The following is a 15763-nucleotide window of genomic DNA, read 5'->3' on the forward strand; positions in this document are numbered from 1 at the left end:
AATATCTTTATTTTGTCAAATAATGGGCGTGAAGACTCCACATACACTATTTTACTATGAACAAGAAGATTTTGTATTGCATAATACATTGGAATCTATTGCTCAAACGAGAAGCCAACCTCATCCATTATGTGGATTCACATTGATTTTGTCAACATTAAATGCACCCTTATATTCAATTTTAGTGGTCAATAGTTCTGCCTGCTTCTTACAAGACCAAAGTAACTGACTAGTTTCATATTCTTAATGCAGTACTTCATACTGTGCTAATATGTATCTTTCATAAACAATCCTTTTTGTGGCCTCTAAGCAGCTCTCTTTCATATCCTACATGGATTTGTAGACCACACTAACATCAAATAATATATCAAATCTGCTATGAATCAAGTAAATGAGGCTCCAGTAGTCTTCTTGTAGAGAGTACCATTAATTTTCAAAGGCACACTCAGTCAATTTCTCTCTTGATTGATATGGTGCCAAAAATGGTTTATATTGTTCCATCCTAAACATGTATAATGAATGGCGATTTATATTTAGGTAAATAAATATATTGTTATCCATTTGCAAAACTTGGCTTCCATAAGGAAAAATACAACACACTCAGGTTTGTAATTCTAAATATCTCTATTTATTGTTTTTTCAAACCCAAAATTAGGTTGACACTACTTCAATTTATGATTAAGTCACCAACATGTAAGTATTATCGCTTGCACATTTATGATTAAGTCACCAACATGTAAGTATCATCATTTGCAAAATATAAACACTACAATCAAATTCATGATGCTTGAAACCAAAACTAATAATCAATCAATCTTCTTATACCACACTATGGAGGCTTACTTCAAAGTGTAAAAGGATTTCTTTAGTAGGATGTATGTTATAACTCTTATACAGAATGAATAATGTGTGAAAGAATAAGTAGATAAGAGTTCATATTTGCAATAGGTGCAAAGATTTCAATGTAGTCAATATGAATATGATCTTGTCGAGAGAAGATTTTTGTCACAAGTAAATTTATGTTTCTCAATAACACTTGTAGATGGTAAATTTAGTCTTGTAGACCATTAGACATTTCATCACATTCTTTCTTTATGCAGATGGTAAATTTAGTCTTGTAGAACATTAGACATTTCATCACATTCTTTCTTTATGCCTGGGGAACTAAGTCAACTTTTATTTTTCATCAAAGGAATTGCACTCTTTAGTCATATCATTCTCCCATTTAGATTAAACTTGTGCATCTGAATGTCTATTGAGATCAATTCCTTTAGGATACATGCCATGAAAGCAACACTAACACACTATTTCTATCAAGTCTTTCTTGAGTCATTTATCGTACCTACATTAACATCGACAACTTCAATTGTCTTAGTCAACCATTGGAGAAGACAAATGTCCCTCATAGATGGAATTTTTGTATTAGATTCACCATGAGAATTCATAGCCAAATGATTAGACAAGCCATTGCTTGTAGTCAATTATATTGGAAAAGATCCACTCGAAGTGAAATCCGTTACACTAGTTGATTGCCTAGTGCAAAAGCTAGTCAATGCATTAGTTAAGGTTGTATAATAATATGCTGATATAGAATTTGTCCTAATCTCAAATGCATCATTGCTTGATAATCCATATGGGGACTTTAGTTTGGCAATCCTTGGAAGTCTACTTGTTAAAAGACAACATCCCACCTGCAAATAACTTTTCATTTTATTAGAATGAACAATTTGTAGGCATTTGCCAATTTGTAGCAATTTGTAACCTTCATGGCCAACCTTCAAGCAACAAAATTTGTTACAATTAGATGATTTATCAAATAAAGAACAGAGCTTCATACATGTATGATTTTTCTTTTTGCAATCATGACTCCCATCATGACCTGCCAAGTTTCGGCATTCCTCCAATTCATTTCCTTGGTGTGATTCAAGAGAGCAATATGTGCACTTTTCATCGCAACAATGGTTACCCATACAAGAGTGATCAGGGGAATGGCCCTTCTCTAGAACACACCACCAAAAACATACAGAACATTTACAAACACATACAGAGAGTCCCTGTTTCAGTTCTGCAAGTGATAAAATTGCCTCCAGTTGCAACTTTGTACATCAGCATTCCCAGAAAATTCTGCAGTGTTGCAGTGAAGCCACTTTTCAACACGATCGCGCCGTCTATCAGACAATGCCACTAAGAAATCGAGAAATTTAGAGTGCCAAAAATCACCATTTTTGCCTCTCCTTTCCAAGACACATTCTAGTTTCGATCTGAGACGATACAAAATTTTTCCATTTGACATAGATTCATCCAGAGCTGCAAGCTCCAAGCCAGTGTCATGCAAATCTAGAAGGAGATCCCCAATTACCATTGGAGCATCACTTACCTCTTCCTCTGAGTCAAATTGGCAGCCTTCAAACACTGAATCATGATTAGATAAGCCATTTCTTGTAGTCAATCATGCATGGATTCATTTGACTATGAATTGGCTCTGGATAATACAAATGTATTGCCTCCATTCCAAATTGTGGTCAAGGAGATTTACACTAATGTGAGCAAGAAAATTCTGAATTCAGATTCCTATAAGTCTCAATTGTCTCTCAACAGAGTTAATATTATGGATGTATATGGAGATGGGGATGGAGTGGAACCACCCAAGACAAAGAATTCTTGCTGTTGAGGATTCAGAGAAAAAGCTCCTTTGTTTCTGGGCCTTCTTCAAACAATTGTCTGTGTCCTTAATTGGAAGAACAAATATGCAGCATAAGCTATCAGCATGATGATGCTGCTAACTCTAGACAGTTGTAATGTTGATACAGCTGCTTCACTATATGCCATAGATTGTTGAAGGGCCAAGGGTGCATGAGACACAGTGAAGCCATCATGAGAAGAATGGAGTCGATTCCAGAAATAACCTACGTCATATAGCAATACAACGCCCATGGTTAGGCCCTAATGAATGAATATCATGAGCAGGTCGGACTTGTTTTGGTGGCCTAGGTTGTTAAAGAAAAACTAAAAATATATCACATGCCTTGTCAAACCGTTGTTCTTTTTTCACGTTGGCAATTCCTCCACAAAAGAGAGATGTGCCAAGCACAAAAAGTAAGTTGGAAAGCACAGAGCCTAGTAGACAATACTTGACCACATTGGTCTTGCCATGGTAAAGTGCGAACACTGCAATGAGCATCTCTGTTGCATTTCCACATGTGGCGTTGAGCAACCCGCCAACTATAGGAGAATTAATTAACAATATATTTGCATCAGTTACTTTGAAATGTCAAACACTTTCTCATATATATCAATTAGCTCATATCTTGTATCCACAAATATGAGTACATAGTCCATATACATATAAGAATCTCACTTGTTGGTCCAGTGTAGAATGCAATTTGTCTGCAACAATTTACAACAAAACATCAGATTGTAGAACCAACAAACATAATATTTTATGAAGTCACTGCACTGCAGTGACCATTCCAAGTGTATAAACAATTGCAGTACAAGGTATAGATTACACATAACCTATGTACATATACCATGAAATTTTTCACTTACTCGGTGACAAAGCCTATACGTTCAGCAAGAGGTGCAAGGCCAAGCAAACTTATGATGAACACCCAAACCTGCAAACAAAAGAATGTGGAAAATGATGCCAGAAAAACTTACAGAAAATGTCAGAAATGATAAACTTTCAAGTAGCATGAACCCTCCGTCCTTTCTATTGATAAACTTACAGAAATGATGCTACTTTCAATAAAGAGCTTGAAAGACAACTTGTTATTGTTAGATTGCTTACAATAGATGGGCTGGAGCTTCCATTTCTGGTTGCTCTGTTTCTTCCACTCAAAGAGGATGAGTTCATTTCCATCACGTATTCCTCCAACATGGCTATCTGCAGCTTTCGCATCCATATTCAAATTAATGTTGTTCACAGGGCTCAGACATTGATACCTATTTCCAACATCTGCACTTAAGGTCCACAGAACAGACTGCTCTGCCTTGTCATGATTATAATCTGCCAAGTATATCTGTTCAACAACATTCAAAAAAAACTATGGATTAGGGGACCACCGTTGTAAACAACTCTGTTGCAGCCCATAATGCCCAAGACCCTGGCATTCTGAAACCCTGAGTTAAGGTGGTTTATAGCATTGCAGTGAATAAGACTTCTCTACATATCCAGAGGAAAGGCTATATTAAACAATGAAACTAAAAGGAAAAGGGAAATAGAAAGTTCTACCTGGTCCCATTCTTTATCCCCGTGTTTCAGAGCATGTCTGGCATTCCGAAACCCTGAGTTAAGGTGGTTTATAGCATTTCAGTGAATAAGACTTCTCTACATATCCAGAGGAGAGGCTATATTAAACAATGAAACTAAAAGGAAAAGGGAAATAGAAAGTTTTACTTGGTCCCATTCTTTATCCCCGTGTTTCAAAGCATGTCTGGTGGCCTTGTATATCGATATGGATACCTAGTTGTTGTTCACGTGAATTCATTTGTTTAACTTCACCTTCAACTAGGAAATCTTTAAGGTATCTAAACAAGTTCAATGGATATTTATGACTACTTTTATTCTATTTCATAGCCACTTTAACCCCCGAATAGGGTTTTCGGCATGGCTTCCTCAATTCAAACTCATTATCATCGACCCTTGCTTTCAAAAAAGCCCATTCACATTTCAATATTCTTCCACACACTATGCCTTACGTCGTTTCCTTTGCAACATTAGGTGCAAATGCTAGTTATAATAATATCTCCTCCCTCTCTAATCTTAATAGTGTTCCCCTAAGTCTCCAATTATTTTCCTCTCCCATTCATTTATACGACTTTGATAATATCCTCTCCAATTATAACTTTCTTACTAATTATAATTTAATTAATAATAAACCTCTCATTAATAATAATTTCTCTAATAATACCCCTAACAATAATAATAATAATAATAAGAAAACTAGTAATTCTCTTAATATGTGTAATAATTTGAATAATATGACTCCTAATAATAATAATAATAATAATAATAATACCTACCCTTAGTTAGATTGGCTTTAAAAGCAAACCTATTTTATCTTTAAATGAAAGACAAGCACCATGATCGAGGCATGTCCTGAGAAATGCTAAGGGTACAAAGGTGTACAAATTAGGGCCAAACTCCATAGGACTCAGGGACAAGGATAAATGCACAAAACTCTTTTTCAATGTCTTCAATAACAATACGAGTTTGAAGACATCAAAGCTACTCAAAGTAAGAAATGTAGGCTCATTAGGAATAAAGAGATTTTTCAAAAGCTTGTACCCTACCACAAACTGATATCATATCCAACACTTCAATGAGAAGTCTAATGAAGAGGCCTTGACTCAAAGTTTACAAGTTGTCCCTTCCAAATTTTCTCACATGGATAGAGAGGTCTATGAGTTGAAAATCTCACTAGAGGAATTTAACATGACCCTACATAGCATGGTTGATGGTAAAAATCCAAGAATAGATGGGCTTCCATGTGAATACTACAAAACCAATTGGGAATTCTTTGGGTATGTCTAGCTTATAGTTTAAAGGAAGTTTTAAGATGCAATTTACTTGACATCATGATCAATTGGTAATACAGAAAATATTAAGCTCATACCTAAATGAAGTGACCCCAAACTAACCTCCATATGTATTTGAAAATTCTAGATAAAGACCTTTCGAGGAAAATTAAATTTAGCCTTAAAATCCACCTCTAAACCCTGTTGGTCTTTTAAAATCCATTAGGAAAAGGTTTCCCTATGGCACTGGTATGATATGTGATGCTTGTTGATGGTTGAGTTGCCACTTTGAGGATGACCAATATGTGGCTCATCAAGATAATTTCATTGCACTTTATTCCTTTTTCCAATGCCCTTCCAAAAGGCATAGTTTGTTGACAATTTTTTTTCATAACCTTATAAGTTCTTATCAACACCTAGAGAAGGAAAGATGGGCCTTACCAGATTGAAATGGGACTTTTGTTGCCTTAGCAAGAATGAGGAAGTTGCTTCATTGATGTTTCCAAGTAAGCCACGACCTTTTCTACTATATGGATTCTCAAGATCATCTAGGGAAACAAAAGCTAAAAAAATATTCTACAACCTAAAATAGCAAAAGGCACTCCCTAGATGTGTCACATGAATGAAAACCTTTCTTCTGTGATGGAAGATGTCTACCATAGGATAACTTACAAACAAATTGTCTATATGGTGCATCATTTTTTTTTATCTTAATAATATGTGTTTTTTCAGGGATCCTTCGTCTAATACCAATAGACTCAATAAAAAGGGCTTTAACCAATGTATATGATTACTAGATGCATGGGTTCCTTCAATTAGAAAATCTTGAGAAAATAAACTTGTCGAGATAACAATGAAGATTTATGAGAGTAGTAAGAGAGATTGGATATAGATTTTCTCCACACCTATCCTATGTCTCTGCTACTCACCTTTATAGTACTTTAAGGGTCCTTAGATAACAGGAAAATTGTACAAAATCTAGGGATGTGTGGTTCTTGTTAGAGATGGTTATCATAATTTAACTATTTGTGGAAAATTTCCCTGGAGTTCAAAAAGGCCTTCTTAGATTTTGCCCTTTTATATCAAGATCTCTCTAACAGATATAGGTTGTCCCATATTATATAATCTGTCAAAAGGAACAGTTGGCTCTACGTCTCTTTTCATTCTTCAACTTAGTTGTTTTTGTGGACTTGAATCAATGCTTTGGCCAACCCCTCCTAGACTCCCACTTAGATTGGTTGTCAAAGATGTAGGAATTACAACACAATGGTCTATCACCATTTCACACTACATGGAAACTATTGAGAGTGGAGATCCTCTACTACATCTAGAATCATAGCCATAATTTGATCTTTATGTGGCCTCACTGTTAGATTTCAACCATTAATTTCAAAAGTCAGTGATTCACTTGTGTAGTCTTCATTTCTATCCACATGCAAACAATGTCCAAAGCACTGGGGGTTACATACTTGTACTTCCAATAGAAAAGTTCCCCACCCTCAATAGCTAGGAAGAAATAGGATAGACAGTTTCTCCCAATTGGAGAGGAAATATAAAAAAAGTGGTTTAGGGGTGAATCTTGTCAAAGTTTTTTTAACAAGGTGTGATGCCAGACAAAAGATATGGAAAGACCCCAAGCTCCCATAAATCATTTAAATTATATGTCTATTTTAGGAATATAACCTATCAACAAAGGATTTAATTTTGAAGTGTTTTTTTGTGAATTTGGACTCTCAGCCTAAACCCCCCTTTTCCAATTTTTGTTCCCTTGACTGCCAATGTTGGCCTAGTTTTTTTTTTTATGACCCAACAAACTGGTGACTTAGCATATTATATACTAGGTTTCCCCCCTAGCATTAGTTTGTGGTTGTCTTTTTGTCTATCAAAGAAGAAGGGAGAGATATTGATGGTGTGCATAGGAAAAATTTTCAATCAGTAGAAGTATCGTTCTCAATGGAAAAATGCAAGAAATATCAAAATCAAAATTCTATTAATGATTAAATTAAGGCCTTGAAATGAAACCAACCAAATCACCATGTACGAAGTTTCATGCAAGTTATTGGTGAGAATCAACTTCATTCAATTATGCCTATAGAAAAATACACCATCATGATAAGCAAATGCAAACTTAAGAATGAAACCAATGTCCCATATCTAGACATGTGTATGCCTATAGTCAAGACAAGTTTATAGTCATGGAGAAATAGACAATAGATGTAAACATGTTAATAAATCATTTACATAATGTTTCAATATCATTAGAATATCATACAATGTACACACAACTGTTTTCAATCACAACCATACATACTATGGGGATCAAGGAATACCTCTCATATAAGACAAAATTTTCCAAGAAAATCCAATCAAAGAATTGGGTTTGATCTTCCAATTATGGAGGGCCAATTGCAACTCGACGTCAATAGTAAAAATCCTATATAATTTAAACCCTAATAAAAATATGGAATTTTATAAGCTCGTGTCCTTGAGTTTATTGAAATCTAAAAGCGAATCATTTCATCGTTAGGTGTATGAAATTTAATTGCTTTGATTTTTCTTGAGATTGAACACACAAAAAATTGAAACCCTGCCAAAATTTGCAACTGGGCTTCCAGATGTTCAATAATTTAAAGGCTTCAATGTGAAAATCACACATACTTGAAGGACACTTTTGGATTCGCAAATTTTGCCGAAAATTTCAAGGGAAAAGTAGCGTTCACCCTATGGAAACTAATTTTGCAGTGCCTTTTCCAGTGTTGAGCCGATGGTTCCCATGACCGATGGTTGACAACACTTTTTTTTGGCTAGTGCTTGCTCTTTGATTGATGGATTTTTGTCAGGGACTTCGAATATGTGGATCATTAAGCTCATAAATTACATGAGGATAAAGAAAAATGGGTATTGGTGTAAATGTAAATGAATTAAATTCATGTGTAAAATAGTGATTTATAAAGTGTTATATGTATTATGTTAAGTTTATTTGATTATTGATATGGTCAAATGTCGTATTTCTGACAAAAAGTGAATGTTTGTGGGACATTAGGTAAACATTCAATTGTGCTCAGAATATAATTAGTGTCAGATATCTGACTAATGTATTATAGAATATCTGATGATAATTGTGTCCATCAGATATTTGATGAAAATTGGGGCTTTTAAAAAAATGCAAATAAAATCCAACAACACGCTCAAACTATCACAGTACAACGTCGGATTTTCCACCCATATGTACAAGTGAATTTTGCTAAATCCAACATAAAATTAAACTCCAAGAAAGGCCCCAAAGGTACTTAGGTCATTGCTTGAATACCCCAAGAATTCCTAATAATATATTTTAGGAATTCTTGGGGTATTCAAGCAATGACCTAAGTACCTTTGGGGCCTTTCTTGGAGTTGATATCTATCTAGATATATATATATATATATATATATATATATATATATATATATATATATATATATATATAATCTTGAAATGTTTCAGTCGATAATGAAAAGAATTTCACCCACATAATTGTGAAAGGCCAGAGAGAGGGTAGGCTCCTCATTATAGAGGTAAGGTCAGAGAGAAAGAAGGGAATCCCAATCTAGGATATTGGTTAAAATAGCTTGAGTTTTCATACCTTATTCCTTATGTAACAATTTTAGGGGGGAGGGGGGGTAAAATAAGGCTATTGATTCGTATTAAAATTACTAGGATAAAGAGTGATTCATATTATTATAGTTCTTTTTAGGTAGTCGTATTTTTGTTCCTAGACTAAATTAGTTATTCACGTTAGTCATTTTTAGTTTTATTACTTATTAGTTAGCTGTATATTTAAACCAAAACTCAATTAGTCATTTACGTTAGTCATTTTTAGTTGGGTCACTTAATATTTCTCATTTTTGGTAGTATTTCACTTGGAAAATATGTGGTGACTAACTTTTTTAGTCACCTAGTCACTAATTTCTCATTTTCTACTAGTGAGAGTGTGTGACAAGGAGTGTTAGTGAGTTCTAGGTGTGGTAAGGAGGGAACGACAAGATATGTTAGGTAGTGCCAAGGAATGCTAGAGTGCCAAGGCAACATACCAAGATGTGCCATGTGCCAGGGTGTGTCAATGCATGTCTTCGAATGTTAGGGAGTGCCACAGAAACACAAGGGATAACTAGTTTTAAAATTCATGGAAATGAAGAGATAAGAGTGTGTGATAGGGAGTGTCAACGAGTTCCAAGTGTTCTAAGGAGGAAGTGACAAGGTTATATGCTAGGTAGTTCCAAGGCATGCTAGAGTGCCAGGACATGTCAGAGAGTGCTAGGGTGTGCTAGGGAGTGAAAAGCATGCTAAGAAATGTAGGGGATTCTAACACATGCCACATAGGGGTAAGGGATTGCTAGACGTGCCATGTGTTATGGCATGTCAAGATGTAAACTATGTTTCTTAGTTGTTTTATGGCCATTGTTGGACGTGAGCCTTGAATTGGTAACTTGTTAAGTGGTATGAGTTGAGATTGGACATGAGTAGCCTAAGATGTGTTATAGGTAGTTCTTAGGTGAACAAGGCATAGTCTATTTGTAGTAACTATAACTTGGTTAAGTTATTGTAGTCGAGGTAGGACTTGGTTGGGTTCCGGCCAAGTCTCAAAAAAGTAAAGGTAGTTGTGAGGGCATGATAGCTAAGGAGTACCAGGGCATGCCAAGGAATGAAAAGGTGTGCTAACACATGGCAAACAGTTTCAATGGATGGTGAGGAGTGTTAGGGAGAGTTAGGGGAACACAAGGGAGAACTAGGTCAAAATGCTTGGAAATGAAAAAATAAGAGTGTGTGCCAAGGAGTGTCAGTGAATTCCAGGTGTCCCAAGGATGAAGTGTTTTAGGAAAAGTTCAGAATAGGACTTGCAGGAGGCAATCCTATGGTTGTGATAAGGTATGGACAAAGAAATTTCAGAGAAAGGGAGACTTTGGGTTGGGCACAATATTGTTTTGCTAATGAATTGGTTGGGTTCCCAAGTCACAAAAAAAGTAAGGTTATCTGTGAGCATGTTAGTGTCAATCAGTTCAGCTTGTCACCAATGATCAAATTTTCTCTTACAAGGCGTTGTTAGGGTGTCAAGTCAAATTTTTGTCATTTCAGTGAGTCTTCAAATAAAAATTTGGTCACTAGCTAGTGTGTCTAGGGTTATTTCCACTCTCTCAAGAATTTCATATGCTGGTCACTTTCATCACTCAATTGAGTCTACTATCATGAAAACATAATTACTATCACTTCAATCACATCATCATGGTCTCCATTCAGCTCAGTGTCACCATTAGGTCATTAGGGTTAAGGTCACAAAATCAGTCATTTCATGTATAAATCTGGCAAATGAGGAGTAGCAATAGGTAAATTTGTTCAATAACACTTTATTTCAAATGTAATTTATGTTTTTAGATGTAATAATGTTCCTAAGGTTCTAAAGTTACAAGAAGATGTCCTAAGGCTACAAAACTAAAAAAGAAAGTGAATTGGTGAGGTGGGCCATCCTACCTCATTAATCACTTAGAAACCAAAAGAAAATTATAAAAGCACATGGAGGAGCTCATTCACACTCATTTTCACTTGTCTACCATTGTAGAATCAAGCTTCCCCCTCTACTTTGAAAAAACTTGTGATTCCATAGCCATCACTAGCAAAAATTGACTCTCACTGCGCACAGAGAGGCTTCGCTGCGCACTTGGACAGCACGCTTGTTATAGACATATATGAGCATTGCAACCCCAATCACATATGTCGATAAAAAAAGGGCTCTCAAACCCATAAAATTGTTGTTTCAAACCCTAAAGGATCAAGGTCAACTGATTACATCATTTCCCAGAAGTTCTCCCTAAAAAGCTACTCAGAACTGGTCAAAACTGGACCATACAGATTGCTCCATGTTGAGGGTGCGATGCATCTCACCTGTTACACACAAAGAGTGTGATGCATACTGAAAAGCCCTTCTGTAGGGTGCGATGAGAGAGAGAAAACAAATGGCAGAGGCAGTTTGTTAGGTGGAAACTCAGAGAATCTTCTAGAAACTACTCATATGACACTTGTCTCTCTGAATTCGCCCAGGGATGAGTAAGAGATCATGAAATCTCCAAGTGGAACCAAGAACTATCAGTGAAATGACACTAATCAAAATACCAGAAGCTAACTCACCCCCCTACAAATATCTATATATGGATCCCTCATCCTAGAGATCCAGAGGCTAGAATTTTGTATTTTGTAATGAAGTGTTGTTGGTTTCTCAGTGAAACATTGTATTGTTGGGTGATATAGCTTTTCATGAGGTGAAGAGGGCTTTCATGCTGGGAGGATGGCACTGGATCAGACAGATGGTTTGTAATCCTCTCTTCTACTACTTCTATCAATAAAGTTATTTGAGTTTTCCTCTGTATGCTTGTATATTTCTGAATCTTGTATTTGTGTATGCATTCGTATGGTTAATGTACATCTGATTCTACATTGTTTATGGTATCATAGATCTTTATGCTTTGATGGTATTTTGCTGCTTTGACTCTACAGGTGTTCTTTGAAGTGGGACAAGTGAGAAAGGAGTGGCAAAGCTCTATCAAAGGAGAGAGGAAACAAGCAAGGAGCCAAGCAAAAGGCTAAGTTTGGTGCTCTCCGCTTCTCTCTCATCTATCTCCCATAAAGGAAAACACAAATTACTTTGAATTGTTTGTTTCTAAGATAGCTACCCGTCTTAATGGGACTAGTAGATCTGAATAGACACTAGTTTTCCCGGAAACAACGCTGCACATAGGAAGCATTCGCTACGCACAGGGCAGAGTTGTCCAAAACTGTTGTTTGACCACCAAAATTCATTTTTCAAAGCTCCTCTTTAGTCATTTCATCCTCGAGGCTCTATAACAAGTTTAATCATTTCGTTGCCATCCTTTGCCTCATATGTCAAGAAAATGATCAAATACTCCTTCTTCTAGGGTTTAGATGATTTTCATGGTTTTGATCCTCAAATGATGACTTTCCGCCCTAAACCTTAGATTCCTTGTCCCTACACCTCTATTTGCAGCTAATACACCATTTCCATCCATCACAAAGCCTTATCCCCTCATTTTCTATCATTTTCCTCTAAACCCTAATCTACCCTATCTCTTTCTAGGATAGGCCTGTGTTTTGGCCTTTTCCACCCCCTCCCCTCACTCATTTCCCAAAATTATTTTTCCCCTACTCACTAACATCATCCCCTACCCTCCTAAATTTCCTTACAAATTTAGGCAACTCCTAAGTCCATCATACCACCTCATTCCCTCACAACAACAAATTTCATTGTTTTTGCTTGCCTTTCACCTAGGGTTTGAAGTATGGAGCCTGACTCATCACCATCAGAGAAGAGGAAGTACAACAAAGGGGGAAATATACTGAGGTTTGAGCCCTTTAATTGCAATGAAATCACCTCCTCCCCATTTTTCATGAAATGCTTTGAAGATGTCAATTGTTTAGGGTTTTGTCATGGAGTGCAGGAAGTAGATTACCATGAGCATCTCATAGGTTCATTTGCCCTCACCTTGAAGGAAGACAAGATCACCATTGCAGTGACTGATTTCATGTTTTCAGTGGATTCCATCTCTAAGTCTACAGGAATACCAAACCATGGTGAAAACGGGTTCAAAGGCATGAACCTAGACCTAGAAGAGTACAAGCCCTACTTGAAATCACAATACAAAGGAGCTCAATCACATTTTTTCCCATTCAAATACTTGTTGGAGAGATATGCACAATTGATGAAGGCTGTCATGAAGTTCTTCACATGTGAGGGCAGATTTTCCAAGCTATATCAATACCACATAAGACTGCTCATGCACTTTACAACTGCCAAGTCTCTAAATTTGTCCAGCTACTTGTAATGGAGCCTAAACAAAATGTTTGAAAGGGTGCAATTGAAAGGAAAAGTGCATTATCCAAGCCTCTTTCACCATAGACCGATAAAGGTTATAGTACTCCATCAGTTGACAGAGAATAACATGACATGGGACACCTTCATTGAGGCAGCTTTGAAAATGCATATAACCACTTCACCAAGCCAGCTCCAAACCATGTCAGTACATCCCATGGAGGTGGGGTCATCAAGCAAACATGATGAGGTTTCTAAGGCACCTAGGCCTGAGGTCACCAAGACATATCAAAGAGGCAAAAGGCTTGTGTTTTCTCCTCAAATTGAGGAAGGGGCCAACCCTACTACATCAACAGTACAAGGATCACCATCGCATCATGAGGCTTCTTTGCATGATGAGGAGCCCATTGAGAATGAATTTAACCTAGTTGACTTGGAGGCACATGATGAGAATTAAACCCTACTACAAGTCATCAAAGATAAGGATTCTTAGATCATGGAGCTCAAGGACAATTTGGAAAGGGCCAAATTCATCATTTCATTCCTTGAGCAAGAAAACAGTCAACTTAAGGAAAAACAACTAGTCATGGAGAAAGAGCAATTCAAAGCCAAGAAACAAGAGATGAAAGGCAAGGAATTGGTGGACCATGAGGACACTAAGTAGCATGAAGGACATGTGGCAAGGAAGAGACCAAGGACAATGGGTCTTAGGAAGGCACTTCAGAGGGAAAGAGAACAAAAGCCACCAATGGAAGAATTGACCTTTGAAGATAGGATTGCCATGGAAATAAATGAGGACAAGGATTTTTGGCTTGAAAAAGTCAATTGACACCTTTAGAAGCTCCTTGAAAATGCCAATAGGGATAACAAGTTGCAAAATAAAATGGCCATCCATTATTACGCAAGGAATCAGGTTGCCAAGGTCAAAATCAAGCAGTTGAAGGAAAAACTCAAGGAAATTGTAATCAACCAAGAGGAGAAGGGTAAGTTAGATTTTCTTGCTGATGCATCCATGATTGCATAACATACCTCATTAGTCATCTCTAGACAAATTTTGGGAGTATTTGGAGAAAATTTTGTGTCTTGGTGCAGACTGGTGCAAACTTGCAATTTTTTGTCTAGGAGCTCAGTGAGAACTCGCTGCGCTTCTTCTTCAGGGCTCCAAATTATGGGAAATCAGAATTTTTGGAAATATTATGACCCTCTCTCCAAACCCATTTGGCCACTTTCCTGTTCTGGGGCTTAGTTTTTGATAAATTTGGAAAAAATAGGCCGAAAATCACCTTTATACCCCTCTTTTTCCGTTTCGTTGCGCACCTGGAGACACCTTGGGAGAATGGCCATATCTCAGCCAAAAATGGGTCCTTTTGAGTACAAAAATGCTCTAAAGACATATACACTCCCCCATATATCCATAACAAGCTTCAGATCTGGATTTCGACTTCAAAAAGGCACTCAAAAATGGCCTCCAACAGCTCGTTACGCACCTGGAAATTTATGAGATTTTTGTAAAATTTTCACTGTGTAATTTTTTGTAATTCCTAGTTTGACTTTGGTAGTAGATGAATGTGAGGGGTAAAAGTAAATGTAAATAACTGGTGGTTAGTCTTTGTAAGTTGTTTTGTTGTAGATTTTACCTCATTTATGAGAGAGGTTGGAGTCAAAGTTAATTGTAGGAGTTGTTTTTAACTTCCCTTGACATTAGGGTTTGGTTAGAACACCTCATGGAACAGTTCCTAGAGTCATGGATTCGACCCCTGAGAGTGGGGAGATGTTGTTTTGGTATTTATGTATCAGTTTCTCAGTGATAAAATGGGTTGGATTGCAGAGGAGAGAACTATTGTAGCATGTACTTTGACATTTTATGGAAATCAAAGGACACAGTTTTCAGCGATTATCTAGGAACTTATGTGCAGTAAGTTTGTGATGTTGTTTTTTCTATGTTATAGCTTTATATGAAATATATTCATATTCTCTTTCCATTCATCAATTCTTCAATGGTTTTCCTTATAGTTTATAAACATAATTCTTTGCATAAAGCTCTGTTTTGATGGAAAAACCATTCATGTGTTACTTTCTTTCTTGCTTAATGAATTCATGTTTCATGCTCATTAAAACCTTTTGCTTCTTTGAAACACTACACTACACTAAAAAACCCTAAGATCCATCACAAAATTAATTCTACCTTGCTCCTTTATATCTTTGTTGTTGTAACCCTTTGATCCTCTAACCTAGCTACTTGGTTTTTCTCCCTTATCCAGCATCAAAACCCTAAATTTTCCAAAACCCACTTGAACCTAGATATCTAGCCTAAAATCCTTTACATTCTAGTCATCTCTTGGCTGTGATTTCATAGAGAGAGCCCTCTCTGGTTTGGTAGGGCTAGC

At 36.5% G+C, this 15763-nt stretch overlaps 1 protein-coding gene across 1 annotated transcript; it reads right to left on the reverse strand.

Annotated features, from left to right (window-relative positions):
* Positions 1-3570: 3570 nt before the first annotated feature.
* LOC149265249 (ricin B-like lectin R40G3) lies at positions 3571-4409 on the reverse strand. The gene is made up of 3 exons (XM_089402389.1): positions 4400-4409; positions 4235-4287; positions 3571-4022 (listed from the first exon to the last, which is right to left on the reverse strand). Exons 1-3 carry the CDS (start codon positions 4407-4409, stop codon positions 3669-3671), a joined length of 417 nt encoding a protein of 138 aa, XP_089258515.1. The 3' UTR covers positions 3571-3668.
* Positions 4410-15763: the final 11354 nt, after the last annotated feature.

Source organism: Pinus tabuliformis, chromosome 6 (genome assembly GCF_031772625.1).
Source record: "Pinus tabuliformis cultivar Carrire ecotype Pingquan chromosome 6, CPIR1, whole genome shotgun sequence".
NCBI classification, from domain to species: Eukaryota; Viridiplantae; Streptophyta; class Pinopsida; order Pinales; family Pinaceae; genus Pinus; species Pinus tabuliformis.